This window comes from Ruditapes philippinarum, unplaced genomic scaffold, assembly GCF_026571515.1.
Source record: "Ruditapes philippinarum isolate M1 unplaced genomic scaffold, ASM2657151v2 ctg1740_1_1_1_1, whole genome shotgun sequence".
NCBI lineage: Eukaryota > Metazoa > Mollusca > Bivalvia > Venerida > Veneridae > Ruditapes > Ruditapes philippinarum.
Window position 1 is genome coordinate 30,364 of NW_026851822.1, and position 26,398 is coordinate 56,761.

General features: G+C 31.6%; 1 protein-coding gene and 2 long non-coding RNA genes across 4 annotated transcripts; 2 read left to right on the forward strand and 1 right to left on the reverse strand.

Moving 5' to 3' along the window:
* Positions 1-6,279, forward strand: LOC132740448 (uncharacterized). Of its 2 annotated transcripts, none has more exons than XM_060728352.1 (2): positions 1-120; positions 2,737-6,279. In XM_060728352.1, the coding sequence occupies exon 2, from the start codon at positions 2,785-2,787 to the stop codon at positions 4,984-4,986; it is 2,202 nt and encodes a 733-aa protein (XP_060584335.1). In that variant the 5' UTR covers positions 1-120; positions 2,737-2,784; the 3' UTR covers positions 4,987-6,279. The 2 variants fall into 2 exon arrangements, with proteins under 2 accessions (XP_060584335.1, XP_060584342.1); XM_060728359.1 differs by having other exon boundaries at positions 46-81.
* Positions 6,280-14,493: 8,214 nt separating this feature from the next.
* On the forward strand, positions 14,494-17,051 carry LOC132740517 (uncharacterized). The gene is made up of 2 exons (XR_009627171.1): positions 14,494-14,848; positions 16,707-17,051. It is a non-coding gene; the product is annotated as an uncharacterized LOC132740517 (long non-coding RNA).
* Positions 17,052-21,875: 4,824 nt separating this feature from the next.
* LOC132740474 (uncharacterized) lies at positions 21,876-25,325 on the reverse strand. Its single transcript, XR_009627164.1, has 3 exons — positions 22,773-25,325; positions 22,190-22,373; positions 21,876-21,961 (listed from the first exon to the last, which is right to left on the reverse strand). It is a non-coding gene; the product is annotated as an uncharacterized LOC132740474 (long non-coding RNA).
* Between the last annotated feature and the right edge of the window lie 1,073 nt (positions 25,326-26,398).

Consider the following 26,398-nt stretch of genomic DNA (forward strand, 5'->3'; position numbering starts at 1 on the left):
GATAATTAGTAGTGTTTCACCTGTAACCTGAATAGGGGAGTTAACTCGGGTCACAATTTTTTTTTTCGATAAAATTGCCAAGTAATAACGTTATTTAAGATAATATTCTTGCATCCTTAGGTAAGTAAATGATCATTTTTTGAAAGTATTTGTCACGCTTTTATATGAATATCTTTCTTGATTATTTGTATGCAAAATTTCTTCCGTCTTGAGGGAGTGACAAAACATCGTTTTCGGATAGTGTGAGAATTCGGCTGCAGTTGTAAAGATATTACATTGTATTATTGTATTCTCTCATTCTTTTGTGAATGTGTCCGGGCCCTTTGAATTATAATTTTTTTTGCAGTAATGCCATTATTTGTAAATATAGATTCTATTTTATAAAATTTAGCTTTTTAATGGGAAAAAATATTTGTGATGGGAAAAACCTTGAGTCTTGATTCATGATAAATACTAGCAAAAGAGACTTCAGCAAACAGGTTTTATAGTATTGCTAGACCTTTAACGTGGCACAACGTCAAAATAAAAGTGACATTTAAAATTATAGAAGCTGGACCTAGATAAAATTATACTAGTGTAAGGTCTTCAGCATATCTATTTCTATACTGTGACTGGACATGTTCGTTGAAAACAACACCTGTAGGAAAAGTCCGCCATTATTTGTGCCATGAATTTAGCTGCTTGTATTAATTAATGTAGCATGCCATGTAGTAAACTGAAGTGTATCCTGATAAAACATTAATTATCGCAAGTATAAAAAACTATTTCACAGTTTGGACATATATTTCAGCACTTTGCAGCCAACTCGCCTAAAGGTTTGATCACATAATTATGAAATTGATCGTTACGGATTATTTTGCACAGATGGTTACAAAATTACCACATGCTTTTTACTGTTAAAAAATTACTATTCTTTTCAAAAACCAGTAAAGATGAACTTCTGACTTTTTTATTCTATATATAATATGCTACCAAAGAAATAAAAGAAAATCACGGATTTATATTACAATGTCAATTAAAGTCCGTGATTGAACATATCAACAATGATGTTCCAATATACAGATATATACATCAGGGCTCAGCCTCTCATTAGCATTTTGAGACTGGGGCCAGGGTCCAGCTGGGGGGGTGGAGGGAATTTAGCATGATTTTCAAATATTTTTCATTCAAGGGGGAATTTCAGTAGAAGAAAATTAATTCATTAAAAACAAATGAAAACAAAGATTCAGTTAACAAATTTATCAACATGCTGCTGTCATGAAATATTTTGGTTATTTCGAATGATATTGAATACTTTGTAAAAAAAATCAACTTAAAAATGTGATTCCTGATCTATGGCTGTTAAATATTATTTTAGAGGGGGATTTTTTTCAGTTTTAGAGGGAAAAAACACACTGTTTTAATGGGGGATTAGGGCCCAAATTTGGCCCCAAATTTTACCAAACGAGAGCCCTGTACATGTTTGTACTCTAAGCTGTTTGCGGGTTCTTGCTTTATTTATAAGTCTTGTGGCTGACATAGGTCTTTGCAATTGTATCACAGTGAAATAGGCAATTTTAATGTCTGTATTTGTAATATTTATATTTTAAAAGGTAAAGTTTGATGTTTGTTTAATTGAATAATGCATAAGTATTAATTGTGAGAAGGGGATTTGTGAATTAAAACAAGGTTTAACAAATGTGTGTTATTCTGGTAAGGTTTCTTAACAATTAAGCCTGATCTAAAACTTTAATGCCGAACATATGGAAGAAAACACATTAAAAGTAGCATATAATAATGTTTAATGATTAAATTGAGCCCTTCAAAAAAAAATGTGGAATGCAGTTTTTTTAGAACAAATCGTGTCAAAAAAAAAAATTTGTTTATTTAGTACAGAAAAGAATGAATAAAGCAATTTTGGCTCATTGTCCCATTATCATTGTTGTTTACTTGATGAGTTGTCCAAAAAGGTGACAAGTTGATCATATGATCATATGATGAGCTGACTAAGATGGGACTACTTTTGTAAACATGAATGTGAAGTAGTTTTGTAAAAGTAGGCATATTGATACTATTTGCAAATGCATATGCTGACATGATTGATTTTAGGTTTTCTTGGTAAGGGCATTGTAGATTGCACTAAAAAATAGGGTTAGCTATGGTCTGGTAATAAATCCCTAGCTCAGAAATTATATTAGCTTGAAAATAAGTAGGCATAAAATTGTAATTGTTTTTGCTACAATAATGGTAATTTGTGATATCTATAATATTTTTTACACATTAACAAATCTTCTCTGGGATACAGTGTATCTTAGGACAATCAGTCAATTACCTGATTTCCGGGAAAATCCTGGTGTCTAGAATGGCATGTTTGAATTTTACCAGAAATTCTTTCAGAACAAGATAAGCAATAGTTTCTTATTTTAGTTGTAATATAATAAAGTATAATAGAATATGGAATGAGAAGAAAGGTAACTCTGTAAGTTATATTAGAAATCTTTGCGGAGTTGCCTCCCTTTCACTGTCTCTTGTAATTCAGATAGAATGGTCATGCACAAATAAATGAATGAATTATTTTGTATGTTGTTATGTATAAATGTGACTTAAATAAAGATTATATATTATATAAATGAATATTTTTGGTGACAATCTCCAGCCAAAAGAGAAAAGAACTGATTAAATGCCTTAATTATGTACATGTTAAAAAAGAATGAGATTAAATTTTATGAACTAAATGTATATAATTTATACTTTCAGGTAGAAATGTTGTAAGGTACAAGAAGATTTGTAACAACAAACAGAGTCATGGCAAATATGCTGAAGTCAGGTTACAACTATATCCGATATTTCTTTGACTATATCACCACTGTTTGGCCAGTCACTTGGTTATACACTTACAGGTCCATTGAGGCCAGCTCAGACTCTATGAATGATATCAATCAGATTGTGAAATATCTTTATCAACATCAGAAAGGAGAATGTGACAAAAGCATCAGTGAAATCAGTCAGCAAATAAAGACGCTCAATTTTCATGAGGATATTTTAAGTGTGAGGGATGAAATGTATGGATTGAATCTTCTCCAACATGCAATCATAGTCAATAATAAGGATATAGTTGAACTTTTGATCAGTAACATTCAAATACCATCCCAGGTAGAGTGTAACTCTGTTACACACATGGCAGCATTCCTCGGGCATCTAAAGATACTGGAAACTTTTATAACTGAACGTCCATTTGATATGTATAAAAGAGCTGGGTTATGCTACCCAGCTTTACATGAGCCAGTGTCTTACTATAGGAAAATGGGTTTTATGTTTCAAGAAAAATACCGCTGTGAGGAGGAAAAGTTACTGCCAATAGAATGGGCAATTGTTGGAGACCACTTAAACTGTGTTGAAGAAATGGTGAAAAAAATGGAGGAAATGGGTGGAAGGCAGTTTAATCTGACAAAGTTTTTGCATTTTGCAGCTTCTCGTGGTGCCGAAAAATGTTTAGATTATTTTGTCAAAAGCTGTCCTGACAAAATTGATCATGTGGGCAAAACAGGAGATGTACCACTATTAGAAGCTGTTGTTTGGGGGAGACAGTGCGCTAAAGTATTGATTGATGATGGAGCAGATGTGAACAGAGTGGCTGTGAATGGTGATACAGCTTTGCATCGCCTCTACAGGAATGATATTGATGGAATCTTTGCCATTTATGATACAACAAAATACTTGCTCACCACAGGCATAGAACAGCTAATTAATACTATAAACTTGAAAGGAGAAACAGCCCTCCATCTGCTCGTAACTCATGTTTCATACATTGGTGGTAACTACTACCATCCGCAACAAAGGTCAATGCCACGCTGGCAGATGCAACCAAACTACCAGGAACAAGTGATACAGACTATCAAGCTGTTGCTAAGTTTCAATGCTGACCCACTCATCTTTGATTCCCTTCAACTTCAACCATTAAACAAACTTCTTCATGTTACAATGAAAGCTAGTCGACCCCATGATTTACTAGAATGTGTGCAGGGATGTATCAATTCTAAATATGTATACAGGAATGACTTTACAAGCTTATCAAGAGCTATTGAAATCCTGATTGAAAATGGTGCTGAAGTCAATACACAGTGTGCAATAGGTCATACACCACTAATTCTCCTCATCCAAACATTACTGAATACAGAAGTTCCAGATCTTGTACAGCAGAGTGACAGCATTCTTACAGCCTGTGATCTTCTCTTGAAAAATGGTGCTAAATGTAATTATATATCTGAGGACAAGAAAACATGTTGTTCTCTCCTGGCTGAACTAGCAAAGAAAATGTTGAAGCGACCAGCTGGTCGTAATGTTGCCTATGTAGAGCAGGATGTTGAATTGAAGAAAAGATACGCAGATCTAGTCAACAATATTCTAGTTATGTTTTTGAAGCATGGACTCAATCCAAATTACACTACAACAAAGAAAAGTCCCCATTTGTCAGGAGGAAGTGGTAATGGATTAATTGAGTTTGTTCGTTTGACTGTGTGTGCAAGAAATGGGGATGATTTTAAGATGATCCATATGTGGCTGCGTACCTTATTGCAGTGGGGAGCTGATCCAGATATTGAATCATACCCTTCAGATCCTATCATCTGTCATTCACAAAGCTCAATATTTTTGAAGAAACAGAGTACGCAACCCATGAGCCATTTTATCCATGAAATAAAGGAGCTGCAAGCTATCTTTGAACTTGGTCATGCAGAAGAATTGCTGTCACTGTTCTACAAAACAATGGATCATAAAGTTCTTCATGATTGTTTATCCACAGCAAGTTTCATGGCAAGATTTCATCCAATGGGAGCAACAGGGAAGAGTTTTCTTTCTCTGTTGACAGGAATGTCTGAGCGTCCCAGATCGTTGAAGCAGATGTGCAGAGTTTCTATCCATAAAGCAATGAATAGAAGACTGGCAGTGTCAGTTGATCAGCTGCCACTTCCAAATGCTTTGAAAAAATATGTATTAGACATTGAGTAGGTGACGTTCTCTGAGTGAGGAATTCAGTATTACAGAATTAACATAACTTTTGACTTTGCTTTGTCAAGTTTATTTATATTGTACTTATTTTGATTTGAGTTTTTGCTTTAGTGCAATTATAACTAAGAAATCCCCTTAGTAAGTTTTACCCAAGTAATAAACTATGCCTCACTTCATTATTTTCCATGACAAAGTAATTATATATCTGAATAGACTTAACAAATAATCATTTTGACAAATATTATCATTGTTAATAAATCAGAGGTGTCAATTATCATTTCACAGCAAGCATAAAACAATTTATTTTATTGAAGAACCAGTGCTAAAATATTCTGAATTTACATAAGATTTTTGTGTTGTGTATTTGTATTTAATCATGTGAGCTAAATTATATTTCTATATCCAATTGATTAAATAAGATGAATTTATGTAGAATGTGTATTGTTAGGAAAGTGAGGTTTACTTATTTTGTCCTTTAGCAATAATCAATTTATATTTGTATACCATATAGTTTATCTACTGCCAACCTAGTAAGCGTGGTGTATGACATTAGATCATTATACTCTAATACCAGCTGTTTTACTTCTTGCACTCTTACCAGCTGTAGACAATGGATTTTTATGTAATCTCATATAGAATACTTAATGCAATTCCCAGAGTAGAAACTTACAAAAATGAGACATGAGTATTGTAGAATTTATTTCGTTAAGTAGACTACTTGCAATATAGATAATTAAAATGTAATGAATATCCTTAATTGACTATACCTAGTTCAAGGTCATTGTGACCTTGATTCTAAAAGATAATCTCTGCTGAATTGACTGTAAACAGGTTACATTTGATATTTTGGATCTATAGGTCAGGGATACATATAAGAGCAATAGTTTTGAATATGTTTATTTAATCATACTTGGTCATAAAGCCAGTACTGTTAATAGATCAAAGGTCATACCTCCAGCTTGTATTTTGTAATAAATTAAGCCATGGTTATTTCAAACTGATCTTGAGTATGCAGCTTTTTTTTTATTAGAAGATTTTGTGCTCCTTACAATTTTAACATTTCTTATGAAGTGTTTTTGATCATTTATTTCAGCAGGACAAAAAAAATTTAATGCATTTAAGTATTTATTGAGGAAATTTATAAATACATGTTCAAAAAATTGGTTTCATCATCCTTTTTGCTTAACTTATTCATCATGTAGAATATTCTTATAAACATTCGATTGTGCTATCCAGTTTATATTATAGTATCAGACATAATTTATACTGTTTTAACTGTTAATACAGTGTTTGATTTTCATGTTGTGAAACTGGAATAAAAGCAAGGTTGTTAAAATTATTTGGAGTGTTTTAGTGATAACTTTTACTAAAAAAGTAAAGATTATTCTTAGTAACCTGTTTCTTTAGTTATTCTTAGCATGAAACTTACCTTCGTTTTAGTTGATATGCAAAATTTCAAGAATAAATTTAGAGTGGGTAGTTTTATTCCCATATATTATTATGTATTGTAATCAACAATAAAAAGAAAAACATAATCCTGAAGTAAACACAAGAATTCATTGAAGTACGTATAAGTTATCTGCCCTTGAAATGACCTCAAATAAGTTGAAAAGTCTGATTCAGGGGCAGATAATTCAAAAACAAGAATAGTGATCCCAATTTTTTTTCCGCTTAAAATGTTTCTGTTATCATATTCTAACAACATGCCAAGTTTAAAGAAATTCTATTGAACAGTTAATTTTGCCTATATGTCTATATGAAAACTCCCGAAAACGTCCTTAAATCACTAGGCCACACCGCCACTCTTAATGTGTTTTAACTCTTACAAAAAATTTAAACATACTTTTATAAAACATAACTGGTACAGCAAACAGCTAAATCAGCATTCTATATTACAGGCAATGTCAATGTTATCTTTTTTATCCAAGATTATTTCCCATTACTCATTTTGTCAATGAAATGTAGCTTATTATTAAAGCAGCATGCTTCCAGATTCATGCTCATTTTCATGAAAAATTTTAGAATATAAAGTGAACAAAAAAAAAATAATTTACACATTACAAACAGCACTTGCAATCCATGCAAATTACCAAAAACAGGTCAAAATTAGTAAAAATAGCCCTGACTGCATACTGCAAAATATTGTGATAAATATGGCAAAATCAGTCCTTAATCACAATAACAATACTCTTTAATCTTTTTACTGTTTTAAAAATCTTAGTACATTTTTTTCAAGTTTAATTTATTTATTTTGGCTCATAGGGGGACATGCAGTTTTAAGTTTCATTTTGGGCATGTATATCATTCTGCAGTAATAAAGTACATAAGTGAGATAAAATAGGCCTTTGATAGGTGATAACTTTAGACCTGTGTAGCAAGCAACAAAACACCTGTGCCATTGACATTTTTACATTTAAAAGCACACTATACAAGTATGAATAGATATATAAAAATATTACAATTCGAAAGAAGCTGCTATGTTTGCACATTTAATTGCTTTCATAATTTATTTTTTACCTGTAGGAACATAAAATGTAGTTGTAAGGTAGAAATTAGTCTGTGCCGTCAGCATAAAATTACATTCTCTATTGTAGATACATGTTCACAGTTCATAACAATAAGATTAAAGTTGCATTAAAGTGTTATTACTATATCTAGCGAGTAATTAATGTCTTTGTAAAGTGATTTAGCATACAAGTTCTTGTAAAAGTTTGTGTTTTTAAATTTTATTTACCTCCATTTTAATAAACAATGAAATTATTTAACTCCCATATAATAAACAATGAATATTTCTTTCATTTTAATCAGATGTTAGAAATGCGATTACAACAGATCTCCTTTTGACAAGTACTACAAAACAACAATGTGAATAAGCATGAGTTTTGTCTTATGAAACATAATATAAAAAAACAAATTGTCTGATAAGGAACTATTTTGAATGTTGTGAAATTAATCAAATTATGTAAAAATTGTTGATTTTGTATTATTGAAAGAATATTAACAACATAGAGGACACCAATTATTAACAATAAACCCAATGGTAAGAAATACTTTTAACTATCGGGTAAGATGAAAAAAACATTTTGAAACAGGAATTTTCACAAAACCTGGTTTTACACCAGTATATAGTTATTGATTAATCCCTACAGAAATGGTACAGTCCTATGAAAAACTACAGCAAAGAGCAATAAACTATTCATAAGTGATTTAATTTTGTAAAATGTTGCACTTTACATTTTGAAAACTTTCTCCCCAATTCTGGTGCAGTTTTAAGCAAATATTTTAAAGATTGTACAATTGCATGCACTTCTACTAATATTCTTTTTTTTACAAGTGCATCAGACAGTCAGGATAATGATAATACAGTACAGTCATTTAGAACAATCATTATAGCAAGTCATAAGAGAACAGGAAAAAATGTCATTAGTTAATTAGTGAAAAAAGTCTTTAAACAGTGCCAAAATGATTTGCTACTATGGTAATATACAGAATGGTAAAACTTTCCATCAGTAAGATAACTTTGCCAGATATCTGCAGTGTAATAAAAGATATGAAGGAAGTAAATGAAGATACCAGTATAATGAATGTAGGTTTCAGCTGTAGTACATTCTTCAAAAATGATAAAGCTCATTTCAACACTAGTTAACTTTTTCTGATATACATTGAATAATATACACACTTAATTTATGCCTTGCTTATATTCGTATTGCTGTTTGCAGTATTGTAGGTAAATTAAAGATAGATCATCAATGGTTCCACTGGGCTTTTATACTGGTTGCATTTAATTGGTGTACAAGTAAAATGGTTTCCTGTGGTGAACATTTTAATTGATATAAAGATATTTCATTTAACTACTGTCGAAACTGTCTTCAGCAGCCAGCCAAGGGATGCAGTCATTTTGGCTGCTTAAGACAGGTGGCTTCTGAATGGGGGGTCAGTTATTTTACAAAATACAAAATGTATTATCTTTATTTCTTTATGAATATTAAGCTATACTATCATCTACTTATGTGTTTGTGTGTTTATCAAATGTATTTTTATTATGAATACATAACACATCATTTTTTTTTATCATCATCATCATTTTTTAATCATTATCATCATTATTTTTCAATCACTTGTTTGAAGCTTTTCATGAACAGAACAAAACAAAACAGAACAAGATTTCTTTAAAACAACTGTATTATTTTTTATTCATATCTATTTAAGCTTTATCTATTGTATGATAAATAACATATCTATAATATAATACAAGTTCATTATTCAGTGTTGCCGCCTATGGTCACAACTTAATGTCTCAGTCATTTACAGACTTGGCACAATATAAAGTCACTCTTTTATTTCACTCTGAAGAAGTCACTTATTTTGCTCTGGACCTCAATTGCCTCCACACACATTTTCACAAACATATCTTCAAAGTTCATAACCATGTCTAACATTGGAGACTGATTTTTCATGAGAGCAAACTGTCTTAATTTACTTAAACACTCAGACACTTCATTTACTGTTACAACACTAGGATTAGGTTCCTCAATGTCATCCTCACTCTCACTGGCATTATCCTTTTCAGTTGTGATTTCCTTAATAATGTCCACAGCACTTTGATCCCATTGCATCATGTTATTGTCACAAGTGGCAAACTCAGATCTATGGCCACAAGCTCCCTAAAGTTATAATCAAATAAATCCAGGGCCAGATGCAACACGGCAATGGGTGTGTCATCCTCGATGTCACTGTCCTCATCATCCTCTGAAACACTAACACATTCTGGGGTAAACCCACACTTTGCGAAGCATATCACAATTGTATCAGAGTCCACTTCCTTCCATGCGGCAGAAATCCAGTAGATGGCCTGTAGAATTGTAATTTCTCTCAAGATCACTGGTCCAAGTTTAGTAGGTTTCTATTCCATAGTTATGAGCACATGTTGTAGCTGGCGCTTCCTGTACTTCAGCTTTGTTGTCTGAATTATGCCGGCATCCATCGGCTGGAGGATAGAGGTGGTGTTTGCAGGGAAAAACTGCAATTTTACATTCTGAAAAAATAAAAAAAACATAAAATATTGTTTGTTGTTTCTTATTTTTGGTCATATTGCCTATTTCAATGCTACTTAAATTTTGATAATAGAATTAAACTCATGACCCTCGATTGATGAATGCTTAATTTTTTTGTAGTCCGAGTGTGACTTTATCTCCTTCATCACAGAGACAATGTTTTGATTATTTCTTTTTAAGAAAATGATTAAATATGCCTACCATTTTATGAAAATTCCGAGCAAAAAATAAATAAAGTAAACACACAAGTTTCAAAGAAAATGTCTCTATTTATTATGGCAGATGCCAATACGAATATCTTAATTTTGTAGATTTTCAGTTTAAACAATTTATTGTTTGTAAAATTTGAGATAGATATTAAAGAAAAATTAATAATTTTCAAACACATCATTCAAGTATTTTCCTCCTTAAACAGTAAAATAATTATAGAAAATTAGAAGTATCATGTAATAGTTTTTTTTGCTGTCAATTAGGTATGATTCGGACTAATTCCCAACAGGTAAATCAGTAACGTACCGGCAAAGGTATTTAGCTGGGTTTTCGAAAAGGTCAATTAACCAATCATATTCAGTTAACAGGTCACATGCTCCTCCATGTACTGAAAACAGGTCACGTGCTCCTCTATGCCTCAAAAGTTAAACGCGTACCAATACCCTGCGGTCTCAAAAATTATCAATGTTTCTCCAATTATATACATGTAGACCATCAGTGGTTCTACTCAGATTATATAGACTATAGATGGTTCTACTCAGATTTTATAGATCATCAATGGCTTTACTCGGATTTTAAAGATTATAAATGGTTTTACTCAGATTTTACAGACAATCAATTGTTCTACTCAGATTTTATACATCATCAATGGATGTATTCAAATTTTATAGACCATAAATGGTTTTTCTCAGATTTTATATAGCATCAATGCTTCTTAGCTCAGATCATATAGACCATAAGTGTTTTTACTTAGATTTTACAGATCATCAATGGTTCTACTCAGATTATATAGACCATAAGTGGTTCTACTCAGATTTTACAGATAATCAATAGTTTTACCCAGATTATATAGACCATAAGTGGTTCTACTTAGATTTTACAGATCATCAATGATTCTACTCAGATTATATAGCCTATAAAGGGTTCTTCTCAGATTACATAGACTATAAATGAATGGTTCTACTCGGACGTCTGTTTGTGATTGAAATGAAGGATGCAGAGGTATCTAACGTTTTCATTTCTTAAACCAGCAAAAATAAAAAGTCACTCTATTAAGTGCTTGAACTGAAAACCCAATCAAGAAACAAAGAAAAATATATATGTAGAGCTTCCAAGAACAATGCTTCAGAGAAAGATTGATGATATTTCTTACATTAACCAGCGGTAAGATGACATGTTGAAGGTAATCTATAGTCTGTCAATAACTGCCACACAACCACAAAGCACTTGTGTTAAAGTGTTCCAGTAATGGATTTTCTACTAATTGAATCCTATTTTGGTCTCTTTGATTTAGACAATTTGTCTTTCTGCTAGAAATGTTTGTTTTTTATTACCTAGAAAGGTTCTGATACCATCTATATAAGTTCATTGTTTCAAAGCTGACATAAACATGAAACAATGTTTGTACTTAATCTGCTGTTAACACAGAATAAAAACATCTGAAATAGCAATATTGCTTATTTATAGGTTAAATATAAATATTACTTAATATCAATGAAACAACTTTTAGTTTGATTTATTTAGTACTTAAATTTTTGTTTGACTATCAGTTAAGGTATATTTGTATAAGCAGCCTTAAATCAACAACACTGTTGTTGTTGGAGTATGCACCACATAAAAGTTTACATATCTTTTTTTCTTTTATACTTCAATAGCTAAATAACAAAATCATGTGAGACGAAAGAAAATGTAGTACAGAAATTGGTAAAAAACATAAAAACAAAACTTTGGCAAATATTAAATTAATTCATGCAAAGAATTGGATTTTACCCAAGATAATTGAAAATAAAAAACAAAGTTGAATCATAAAAAGATCAAATACAGTCTCATAGACAAAACTCTTCATACAGTCTTAGGGGAGAAAACTCACATACAATCTCAGGGAGAAAAGTCTCATACAGTCTTATTCATATATGTATACAGTCTTTGGGGAGAAAACTTACATACAGTCTCAGGGAGAAAATTTCATACAGTCTCATAGTCAGAAACTCCTCATACAGTCTCAGGGAGGAAAGTCTCGTACAGTCTCATTGACAAAAGCTCCTCATACAGTCTCAGGGAGGAAAGTCTTGTACAGTCTCATTGACAAAAGCTCCTCATACAGTCTCAGGGAGGAAAGTCTCGTACAGTCTCATTGACAAAAGCTCCTCATACAGTCTTAGGGTAGAAAACTCACATATAGTCTCAGGGAGGAAAGTCTCATACAGTCTCAAGAAACAGTCTCAGGGAGAAAACTCATACAGTCTCAGGGAGAAAACTCATATAGTCTCAAGGAGGAAAGTCTTGTACAGTCTTATTGACAAAAGCTCCTCATACAGTCTTAGGGTAGAAAACTCACATATAGTCTCAGGGAGAAAAGTCTCATACAGTCTCAAGAAACAGTCTCAGGGAGAAAACTCCTCATACAGTCTCAAGAGCAAAACTCTTAATACAGTCTTAGGAAGAAAACTTTTATACAGTCTTAAGAACAAAACTCCTCATACAGTCTTAAGAACAAAACTCTTCATACAGTCTAAGGGAGAAAACTTTTATACAGTCTTAAGAACAAAATGAGTTTAAACATATTTATTTTAGCTTTTTTGTGATAAAGCTTAGTAATATTTTCATCACTCTTGAACTAACCAGTATTGGTGCCATATTGAGGAGACATGATTTATACACCATTAGTTTAGTATGGATACATACTTTATCTTTTTAACCAAATGTTTGGACGCTTAAAAAATCAAAACATCAAAATAGACAAAAATTGAAAATAATTGAACAGATCAAAAAATATCATATTTGAGGTAAAATGTAAGTTCTATACAAATGTTTATAGCAGTTTTAATAAATAATTTGAAAATTGTGAAGGAAGTTGATGACATTTTTCATTTGCTATAATAGTTTCATAGGAATAAAAGGGCTTTTAATCCAGTTGCAAATTCTACTTAAAAAGTTACATATCAGAATTCATGATAACCTCCCTTTTATTAAAAACAGCTCACTAGAATTCATGATTACCTCCCTTTTATTTATAAAAATAGCCTTTGCTTTTTTAGAAAAAAAAATTAAATCCTTAGCTAATTAATACTGTTTGTATACATTGTGTTAATTTGTGTAAAATATTAGAGCTTAATGAAAACATGTTAGAAGACAATAAAAGTTTACAGGTGCTTTAATAAACTATCGAAATTATTGTGAACATCTGATAAATCAGTGATAATATAAAATATTCATAAATGTTATATAGATTACAAATGCAATAAAACTGCCTTTAAACACCCACAATAACATGTGTCTTTTATGTGTGTTTTTTTTATTCCCTAATTGGCAAACAGACAAGAACAATTAACTAGATGAAAATACACACCAGGTGACCTGCATTTATATGGTGACATTTGGGCCTTCTGAAACTAACTAGCATTAACAAATTTTAAGAAAAATTTCCAATAATAAAATAATATCTTTGAAAGAAAAAACAGAAAAAAAACAAACAAAAAACTTATACATGTATAATATGTATGTTCCACTGCTGGCTTTAGTTAATATAACAGGTATTTGCTACTGATAAGAAGAATGCCAATTGCAGGCCATTCGGAGATTATGGTATATAGAATACTGTATGCCTTGTAACTATATCAACATTGAAATCCCTAAACTATGACTGTTCCTAGCAGTTTCAATGCAAGATATGACAAGTCTATCTCACAGCAGGGTACCCTTAGTAATAGACAGCGAGTTTGACTACAATTAAAAATGCATTTTAAAAATCTAATAGTATTTGTGTCCAATCTGTCTTAATGTGTTCTATTTTACACTTACTTAAACAAACTGAACTATTGAAGTGTATAGTTGACTGTTTGTGGTGAAAATGATACTGGAAAAAAATAGAAAAATAATGTCAAAAGTTTATGCATTTAGATTTAAGCTGAAAAAGCAACACAAAAAAAATACAAAATACCAAAACACATACCAAAATACCAAACACATACCAAAACAAGAAACAGTACTGTACTGAAGGTAAATAAAAATAAATGCTTTTTAAAAACTTTAAGCAAAAGCAAAACAGTTGCAAACTGATTTAAATTTATCTTATGTACAGAAAGTATTTCTACTTTTGCTTTTTTCAGTCTGCTTCTCACACACATTTACATTTTCATTTATCACTGTTTTGCCGTGCATTTCTCAAAACTTGAACTCGTATGAAATATGCTTTCATTGTTGCATATATTTACAGTGCATGTGAACAAAGACCCGTGTTCATTTCTCGCAGCGCAGGTTCAAAGAGGTGGTGACTATTCATTGGATAAACATGGAGGTGTGTCTACTTCATTTTAATAAACAAGAGGTCAGGGACGTATGTAAATGCGTGTACATGTATATACTGTTAGCTCATGGAAAGTTTCAACGATTTGAGATCAATAAATTAGAATTATACCGCATATTTTGTAATAATAATGTTGACGAAATTGTAAACTAACTTAAGAAAACACAGTAAAAGTATTTAACGACATGAAAAAATATACATATTAGTGTAATTCGTTGCATCAGCCTCCGGCATTTACTAACCGACTTTTGTGGATACCTGACCTCCACATTGAGATCAGCTGTTCTTTCAGGTATGTTTATAACGCTGGCGTAATCAGTTTTCACGACGTTGTCATTTATTTCCTTTAATAGTTTTTAAGTAGGAATTTGGTGTTGAAAAATAATTTCAAAGAGGCGAAAGAATCTGGGGCTGCGGAGGGGAATTTATCAGTTTATGTGGAAGTAAGTCTGTTTCTCATCAAATTCTCATCACATTGTTTTAGTTCATGTAAATTAACAAGATTTATCAGCTGGTATACATGTATATATCTTTAAACAGTTAAACAGTTAATGCATTGACTGTATATATAGCAGTTATTACCATAAGATACATATAAATGTACCTGTGTGTGCTTAAAATCCATTTATCAACATTGTGTTTCTGATAAATTCTATTGTATGACAGTCAACATTTGAAATCAATGTTAACTTATATTAACTAGTACCTTATTTAATTAAGCTCCTGTCACACTAAACAGCATTTCCATTGCATTGACCAAGCGTTGTTAGATTTTCAAGAGCCCAGATGATTTTTGTGTAGACAGAGATTTGATGGCGTTATCAGAGTGCAGTCATCTCAGAGAATGTAGTTCATGCACCATGAACTATCTCAGGGTTGGTACTGCATGCATTGTGAGTGCTCGTGGTGATCCCACTGTGTTGAAGTAGATCCTACTGTGTCGCTGCAGCTACCTTACTGCAATCGAACCGCTGTCTTATCAGAATGCAAAGTGGACAATTTGTTTCTCAGCTCATAGTTTTTGCCATCAATGGCATTCTGTGCCATGACACTGCCATTTTGCAGTGATGCTTGCAATCATATTGTACTCACTATTGTTCTTTATTTGGTAGGACGTCCTGATAACCCCACTCTGGTGTGACATAGGTTTTATTGTGCAAAGTCGTCATTCTGTGCAGTGATGTTTGCAATCATACTGTACTCACAATTGTTCTTTATTTTTCTAGGACGCCCTGATAACACCACTCTTGTGTGACAGGTTTTAAACAATTATGCAAGATGCAATATAGTCATGATAATAAGATATAAAAATCACCTTGGATTGTGTCCTTGTACCATATATTTTAATTTGTTGAAATAATATGTTACCATGGTTACCATTTAAATTGTGAAAATTGAAGTAAGTCCTGATTCTTTTTAAATGTGATTTTGGACACTTATAAGCTCTCCTCAGAGGTCTTTAAGAATATGTGGATATGAATTTTGATATGTTTGCTCAAAGTTGATAGTTTTAACTTGCTTATAATATACATATGTTCACCGTTTAATATTTTCTTATATGCAGTGTATATATATATTTTACACATCATGGTCTAAAAATTGCTAATGATGGTGTGCATAATAAAACATAGACAATTATTATGTTATATTCCTTAATGTTAGTAAGAGTAGCAGTGTGTAAGTGGTTATGGTATTTGTCTCTTAGTCCAAGGATTGTGGGTTCAAGCCCTATTTGGGTCATGACCATGTAACTCAGGGATGTCATTAAGATGCGGCAGGAGGCCAAAATGCCTGTCTCAAATGCATTATGGGCCGCCTCAAAATTAAGAAAACACTCTTTGTTATGCATGATAAAGACAGAAATGACCGCCTCAAGTTCAAAACAAACCTTCTGCAAAAAATGTTAATGACAACCCTGTAACTCATACAACCACTGTACTGTTTAATTTAGGGAAGTAGACTTAAGGGTGGTTCAAATACAAATAATACTAGCTTTCCTCACAGTCATGCTAAAATTAATACTGTTTTATAAACTAAACATTTATCATTATGATGTCGCAACTAGAATATAGAATAGAACAAGAAGCAGTATTCCAGGGAACAATGTTAACTTTTGAAGTGAGTATATCAGCTCTGTTTATATATTTCAGGTACTGATCAAGGACGAGGAAAGGAGTCTGGGATCTTGCAGCATTTTCATGGATGGTACATATAGAGACGAGACTTCATTAAGATTTCTTCATCCAATATCAAATCGTGACAAGAACATAAGAAAACATGCATTTGATGCCACAACCAGAACGATTGAAACCTGGTTGACAGGATATGCAACACCTTTTAATTCACTAGAGTCAATCGCAAGTGTGAACGGTGTTGGTAATAACATTGCTATTGCTAAACTGCAAGAAAGGGTTCCTGATCTTTTACGGCTAGTATGTGGATGTCCGTTCAAAGACATTAGAGACAAAAGCAAATGTCTTCTAGATGACCTAAAGGTATATATGTTTATTGATATTTGTTCACAGATTGTAAAAACTCTTGTTCAGGTGAATCATAAGTTACATGTAGCGGTCAGAATAGTGTACTGTTGTACATGTAATTTACTCTAGATGAACTTTGTGTGGGAGATTTTTGTTCTCAAACCAATTTGTTGTCATTGTTCTCATAAGACAAAAGAGAGTAATAATTATTCTTCTTCAGTCAGTCTACTTAAATTAATGAGCGTCCGTCCATCCCTTGTTTTTTATGCACAGAGATATGTTGATGTACAAGGATTCCTCTGTATGTGGAAATTAAATGTAATTATTGACATTAGGGAAATCAGACAACATTATTTACCCATAAAGATTAAATTTATTTAGTTTAATAAATTTATAAAATTACCATAATATGATGTAAGTTTCAAATTGAAGGCATCTGTTTCTATTACATACAGATTTTTAGATAATACTCAGTTGGGTTGCACATTTTTTATGGAAGTAATTTAAACATACATTTGTATATTGAAAATGAACTGTAATTTATTCCCAAAATATTTTCTACTTTCCAGTGAACTTTAATTTTTAAGACCTATCACATGTTCGTAAAGATTTTTTTGAAATTGTCACTTGAAAATGATAGATGCCTAGTTGAATGATAAGAAAATGAAGTAAAACCTTGACAGTAATGACTCTGTAGGCCTCACAGGGTTATAATATAGACTGCCTTTATTGAATGTCCACTAATTTGTAGGTAGGTTAATGAGGAATACTGCTCAACTGACCTTGTCAATACACCACTGGTCAGTGGTCATTTCACTACACTTATAAAATGTGCATGGTAACATGTATATATTTAGATTGAATGTGTACGCTGAATACAAAGATCATGGAAAGTAAATGAGTGTATAATATGAAAAGTCAATGAATTTTAGATGAAAATGTTTATGTTAATAAAAATGTTATATTCTAAGATATTTCTAGCATACCACAAACATTTATAAGCATTTTCTGCTTATTGTGGACTGGACACTTTCACTGTGATGGCATAGTAATTTCTAACATTTTCTAAGTTAAAAGTTCTATAATTTGAGTACTTTTACTAAGAAATGTTACAAATCACTTAATTAATGTGGTTTACTGTATAGATTGTTAATTGTCCACACAAAGCAACATGAGAATACAATACAGCTTTTCTTAGTTTTTCACTGTGTCATAAAACACAATGTTATTTTTATTATTACTTAAGAGAAGCGGTAATATATTTTATTTCCTGATCTTTATCATGGTTGTATGTTTTCTTGATTTTGTTAAATTTCTTCTTTCTTTAGTAAATTTTGTAAGATTGGCTAATTTTAGCTGCAATCTTTGTCCGTGATTTCCAGGAAAAAATGCAGACTTTTTTTCTTAGGTATTATTTCGTCCATTAAAATAGAAATAAACAAGTATTGGATAACATTTCAGTGCAAAAATACTATGTTAAAAATAATACAAAGTGTGTCTTGTAGATGACAATTCATGTAAAAGATTTGAAATTTTAAACTATTTAACATTATCTCAAGTGTTAGGTTACACTGCTCTACATTTAATGTACTTGAGGAGAAGTGACCCTACAACAATTGATGTCATGACAGCCTTTCAGTGACATAAAGCAAAAATTATTCCTTTCCAATCTAAAATTATTATATGAACTTTTTTTGAGGTAAATTTGGAACTGTTAGTGGTAAGGCTATGTGCAACTAACAGGTCACTGGTGGCATTACCATTGTCACTGTAGACATTGTCATTATGATTATTGCCATTCATCATTATTACTGATGGAGTTAACATTGTACATGATTTTTGTTCTGTGTTACTACTATAATTGTATCATAGTTTGGAGACCTTTTTGTTGAAAATGTGTCAGGGTTAAATCGTAAACATATGCATGAACAGTGCATGAACTGGAGTGCAGGTATTAGTAACCCGCACTCCAGAACATGCCCATTGATTGGCTCATTTTTGCTGGGGTTTACATATTGTGACGGCAGAGAAAGGGAAAGCGACAGAAATGTCATATTCAGATGTTCGTTCATTGGTTCATTTTTGCCGGGGTTTCATATTGTGACAACAGGGAACATGTTTTTATGTTTGACTGATACAAAAGAGAAAGAACACCAAAACACTCGGCAATCTGATTAATACTATGGGGGCTTCGCCCCCTCGTACAAATCAGATACCCTCGTGTTTTGGTGCTCTTTCTATTACTTATTACCACCATTATCATCACCCATCATCATCACCCATCATCATCATCATCATCATCATCATCATCATCATCATCATCATCATTATCATCATCATTATCTTCATCTTCATCATCATCATCATAATCACCATCATCAGCATCAGCATCATCATCATCATCATCATCCTCATCATCATCATCATCACTTAGTCAAGGAGTTAATATTATATATGATGGTTGTACCATGTTACAGTAAGCTTACTAGGAATCTGCCTGTCAGCATTATAACTTATCTAGCAGTTGGACTAACTGTATTGTATGTAAGAAATGTTGTAACATTCACCGGTCAAACAGTGTCTTACTAATTGGTCAGTCAGTGATGTTAAAGAGGTGAAGCAAGTGTAATTTCATTGTTAACTTTTAAAAGTTATAGGTCATTCTTGGTTACTGTTTTGAAATTACTGAAATGATTATGACACCAACAATCTTAGTTTAAACAGCTGAATTGTACTTAAAAATGAGATAAAAAAAAGCAAACCATTTTAGCTTATTATGGCTAAATAAAGTAGAGATTTAAAACAAATATTCTTACAATAAAAAGGCACTTACAAATCATTAAAATCATCGCACCTTATTCTTTTCTGGATTTGCATATCATTTTCATCTTTTATGCTAAAATTAATGCAATTTTATACTTAGCTAAAGTAAGACTGAACCTGGTATTTTATTTGTATACTGTTTAATGATGTCTTACTGGCACAAAGAAAAACTTTGGTTTAAATATCTAGATTATTTAAATTTATTTTTGATTTGTAGTACAGGCTAAAAAAGTGAACAATTTTTGTTGAGTAATGTTTGCAAAGTAAGCAATTTATATTTTATAGCTGGCTGACATAAGCCGCCTATTGCAATACACAAAATTTTGTTACCTTTATGATAAAATAAAGATCAAATGTTTTAAATTACCTTTAAACCGCTATAATAGATGTTGCCTTAAACTGTTTGCTCTTTGATTTAGTTTTATTTATTATACACATGAAATCAGCTGATAGAAATAGATCGCTTTATATTTGTGACAAAATCAGCTGATCTGCTGATCAATGAATCATTTCCTTAAGGTTAAATTCGGTTTTGCCCTCAAGTAGACCTCAGTTTGTTAAGTTTTTTGACTCCATATGAATCAAAATGTCACCTCCAGGATATGTCAAAGCTTGACAAATTATAAATTTGATGTAGGGAAAAAAAACACCTTTATAGAAACAGATCTTTTTCTTATATATGAGGCAAATGAACAAAACATCAGAAGAGGAATTCAGTTTTTGTGAAACATTTAAGATGAGTGATCCTCTTGTACCTGTAGACAGGTACACCCATGTATCCTTGCACGTTGACAGTTACTACTGCAAAAAATATTGCTCTTTGTTAGCAAAAAATATAACCCTATCTAATGACCTGTATCAGCAATTATTTCTATTTCTTTTGTCGGCATATTTATTGTAATAATTAATGTCAAGATCGCAGTTTTTACAAATAAATAAGCCAGAAAATGTCATCTAAGCATAAAATGTATGTATAATGAATGTTAATAGGGCTTACAAGATTCATTATGTCAGCATGATATTCACTTTTATTTACTGTGACCCCCACTTCTATCATTTACTCTAACCTCATATTCTATTTTTTAGGGTTACTGTGAATTTGAGCATAAAAAAATAAATTAAGCGCCAGTAATGATCCCCATGTGATTTTATTTTTCAGTTTGTTGAATGCTTTATAAATCATCAATATCAATTTGATGAATTATTTTAAATCTTTCGTATATTATAAAGGTATTCAGTTGAAGATTTCACCTTTGACCTTTAAGATGGTTTGTGTTTTCATCATAATATATCAAAGTAAAAAAGTTAGTATCAGAAGGAAAAGTAATCGCCCTAAATTTCACCTTGCAATGACCCGTCCCTAGATTTGCCACTAAAATGCCACCCTTTTGAATGGTGGAGTATTTAGACAATTTTCCACCAATAATGCCACCAAAATGCCACCCAAATCATGAAAATGGTGAAAAATTTGAGCAGGACTGATGGTATATAATTTTCCAGTTAATTCCACCTTTTTTACACTTAATGCCACCAATGAGTGGAAAGTTGGTGGAGTATTTAGACAAACTTTCACCATTATGCCACCTTAGGGTGGAAAACTCATTTTCCACTAGATGCCACTTGTTTCCACTAATTGCCACCAACATGGTGGAAAGATGGTGGAGTATTTAGACAAATTTCCACCATTATGCCACCATTGAGTGGCAAACTCATTTTCCACAAAATGCCACTTATTTGCACCTTTTACCAACATTAGGGTGGAAAGTTTGTGGAGTATTTAGACACTTTTCCACCAGAAAGTGGCAAATTCAGTTTCCACGAAATGCCACCTATTTTCACCCTTTGAGAAATTTTCCACCTTGTGGGTGGCAATAGCTGGAAACTTGTTGAAAGGCACCCTGTACCCTAAAAGACAAACAAAACAAACTTTTAAAAATAATCATTTTTATTGTCTCCATTGGGAAATTTTGTCACAAAAAATAACAAAATATGAGTCCATTTATTTTCTTCAGTTTAGCTATTCCTGGATGGTTTGAGGAGGTGCCGAATCACCCTCCAGATTTCAATTCCTGGGGTTGTTGGCCACTTTTCCAGCACACAATCTAAAACAAAAAAATATGATTAATACAATAATTTAAAGCATTAGTTTACATTTTTATATGACTATTGGATATTTCTATATTCAAGTTGAGTGCATAGATATGATTAAAGCACTTTAACAAAACAGCATTGCTGACATGGAAGAATTATGTCAGACTTTTCTAATTTACTTCAAGGTAGAAAATATACCCAGAATCAAAAATGATATTTTTATTCAGTTCATAAGTTACCTTCCAAGAACTTAAGTTTTGCTTTGTCTGCACGAGCAGGCCTAGCGTCAGATTCTCTCTTCCTTTTCCTCATACCAAACTATGAGCGGCCTTTAATCTCTTCTATATTGAAAAGAATTCTGAAGAACCTTGTTGTACCCTTCTCAGGTGAGGCATAGTGCCTCAGTTCTGCCATCACTGGGTCCTAAAATATGATTATCAATATCCAATTAGTAATACAGAAAATGAAACACTTTTATAAAATCTTAATAATATGTGTTCAACTCTAAAATTTCAAAATAAAAAAGAAAGAAATACAACACGTTGTTGAGTAATTTAATAATCTACCGGTTTCGGTTCTTAACGAACCTTCATCAGGATAAATATTTTACAAAATTTTTGAGCTAACGTGTACAATTAAAAACAGTAAAATTTGTAAAATAAATCTAAAAGCAAATAAAGTGTTATAAAGTGTTTAAATAAAAGTAGGTTTATAAATAGTGACTTAATTATCTATATCTATTAAGAACTGGTAAGAGTCTTATTGGGTACTATGACATTTCTTTTCTATCAATTCTAAAATAACTTTGAATTAACAAGATACCTTTGTAAAGTCACTGAAGAACATGTGCATTGCTCCAGGCAGCTCCTCATTGCTTTGTCACTGCAAAAGAATAATTGTGTTTCATGAGCTGCTATTCTCCTAAACAGCTTGTTACTTTAGACTGTCTAGTTATGGTTATATATCTTCTGCACCATGAAAGCTGAATTACAATACTGAAGGAATGAAACTTACTAATTAAACAGTTAATGTTGATCTGCTCTACATGTGACACACATGAAAAATGTTTATAGCATGAAAGTTGTAGTAATATAAGTACCTGGTTATCTATAGTTTGATTTATGTAATATTATACATAATGATATTGTACTTACTGATTAATTTCTATCATTTTTTTTCTCAAACTTAAAATTTCTAACATTCTTTATTTAAGAAATCATGATAAAGTCAAGATCTTCCCACGTAACATTCTTTATATATACATGCAGCTTTCTGTTTGAAATAGTCAAGTTGAAAAAAAAACAAATTTAAAACCTAATTTTATACAATAACACTTCATATTTTTTTGTTAAAAAGCTTAACTGTTTCTGCATAAATGTATGTAAAAGTTGTTTACCTGAGACTTTGACTTGGAATGATTCTGCTGTTTATATTCTTGTCCCATGTTTTAATCTACACATTCACGCCTCAGTTAAAACTTCTCATTTCTAATTACTACACTATTAAGACTTTTAATGTTTTCTTTGAGAAGTCAAATATATGCACCCTTACATTTAAAAAAGATATCTCCATAATTGCTACAATATCAATCATTTCCTTTGTGTTTGCATGCTAACTGACCTGAATTCCTTTGAATTCAAACTTTACAACTGTATAACTGCCATGGACAGTTCCATTATAATTTTAAACTGTGAGGTATTATCCAAAAACCATAGCACCCATCATTTTATTTTTTACATTCATTTGAATGTATAAACTATGTCTTATACCTACATAGATTGAGTAGAAATAAATTTTTGAAAGATAATTTAGCATGCTATTTTAACACAGATTCTACATATAACATGTATAATGTTGCCTTTCCCAAAATAATCAAATGGAACAGTCTGGTCAGCATGAGTAAACTATTAACCCCAATGCATAGATTATAAGATAAGAGGGCAGTAGTTTTATCAGATCTGTAATGTATGTGTGTGTTGTTAAATCTTAGTGGATGCAGTATTTCCTAGCTAGTATTTACTTTACTTAACCTGATTATAAGAAATTATCAGGCATTATGAGCAATTTATTTTTCACACAATTATTTTTACAATAGATTTAAAGCCTCTGAAAGACATACTAAATTGTGTATGACTTATTTTCATACACAGACTTGGTAGAGTGAGGTATTAAATGTATGCTTAATGTATCATTATCTTGAAGGCTGAGCTATTATATATGTATACTTATTAAATAGCATTTAAATATTATTGTTAACAAGTTTGATTCATGTTTTTTTCTTCTTAAAAATAACTTTCTCCTGCAATGTTATGAAGTTATTGCCCTTTGTAAGTTTTCGTCTGCAAAGCATAGCACAAAAAGTTTTAGAGACAATAATTTTAAACTCCACATTTAAGTAGATCTCATTTATGAGAAGTGCAATGCCTAGGAACCATGACTCTTTTTTGCATGATCCTGGGTTTATTGCCATTTTGTTACTTCTCCATGCTTAATTTTTGTCTTGATTATTATGCTTAAAAAGTATTGGAGATATTAATTTGAAACTTCATAGATATAGATCTTTTTGAGTAATGTACAGTGTTTAAGAACCATAACTCTTTTGCATAATTTTGGAGTTATTGCCCTTTGCATTTCTCACTTAAATCATTGTTAGCATATCATGAAAAGTGTCAGTACTCACCAGATATCAGTTTAAACTAATATTAAAGAGACAATTAAATCTCAATTAGAGGAAAAGATCAAAGTCTAACTTTATTCAAGATTGACATTAAATATCATAGGAGAAGCAGAAAAAATGCATTTTCTGGGCAAAGAATAACATGACAACTTTTTAATGTACAGATTGCAACTAAAAAATCTAAGTACACTTTTACAGCCGTAAATTTATTTTACAAGGGTAGAATGGAACATAGGCATTTTTGACTCTAAGTCAAATTTTACATCTATAAAGAAAAGTACTGCCTTAAAATATGGAAAATTACCCCAATACTTTTCTAATTTTTCCTGCTCTTCTGCTTTTTGACTAAAAGTTACTCGCAAAATTTTCTAAGTTTTTTTACACTAATTTGCCACCCAGAAAATAGTTAGAGTTTCACTTTTCCACTAAAAGCCACTCATTTTCCACCTTCAAAATAAACTAAGTTTCATTTTCCACCAATTTCCACCCTTTTGCCACCATGACAAAAGTCTATGTTCAAGTTTCCACTCAATTACCACCTAAATGCCACCAAAGGATAGTGGCATTTGGTGGTAAATTTGCCACTACAGTGGAAAAAGAGTGGAATTTTGTCATTTTCCAGTTAATGCCACCTTTTTTACACTAAATGCCACCCTTTTCAGTGGAAATAGCTGGCAAGTAGTGGCAAATCTAGGGACGGGGACTTTCAATGATTGATGGCTTGCAGAATCAATGAAATAATGCATATTTATTTATTTATCATAAGTGGATTATAACTTTTTAAGATGTTCTTGCATATACATTGATGCAGAAGAAAATACACATTAATGGATAAAGTCACATGCTGCTGTTGCGTGTTTTGTTTAATATGTGTGACTTGGGGAGCCATGTTAAAATAACTTACTGCAATGACCACCCTGTTTGTTTCATTATCAAAATATAACTGTCAAATGACATTGCACTCGCATGTTTAATCCCTCATTCTGTGGGCTTAGGCTTTAAAAGCATCCTTGTATATCTGCAGATGTTGATGCATAAAAAAGGTGCATTAACCCTCAGCTATTTAAAAAGGCAATTGTATGCCACTCATGAAAATAATATATTTTTTTTTGCTGAAGCAGCACCTTGTGAAATGTTTCTTTAAAGTTGTTCTATATCACTTAATATCAGTATTGTATGGGGTCTAACATTTCACTGATAATTGCGTTGTAAATTATTGACCATATTACAGTCATCACAACAATTATTATTGTGTAGTCTGACAAATCTTGTTAAGATGAAGACATCCTAAGCAATTAAAACTTAAAGCCAAGGTCTTAGTTTCTAAACATCTAACATTTATTGATAGGTTGCCAGGGGGAATATAAACAGCTCAAGCTTTCAGGCTTACATTCAGTGTATTTGATTTACTTTCTCAACTCACTTAAATTTTCCTTTTACCCATTAGTAAAATTCCCAGACAAAATTAGTTTTACTTGTACCAGCAGACATGTAGTATGCAAACTTCATTGATTGTAAGTCTTCTAGTTTTCCTACAGTCTTGTAAATTGTACAGGTTATATTGAAAATAATATCAGATCAACTTGTTCTTTTTTATCACAAATTAACAGCTGTTTTAATGCATCGCGACCTGTGTTAATGCAACATGACCTGTGTTAATGCAACATGACCTGTGTTTTAATGATAAGTTTAATACAGAATGTAATGTTTCAAAAGTAATTAAAACATACATTATAAGAAACATAATTAATAATTGTACATAAAGCACAGG

Coding starts and splice junctions, on each gene's coding strand:
- LOC132740448 (XM_060728352.1), top strand. CDS start 2,785: ATGGCAAATATGCTGAAGTCAGGTTACAACTATATCCGATATTTCTTT.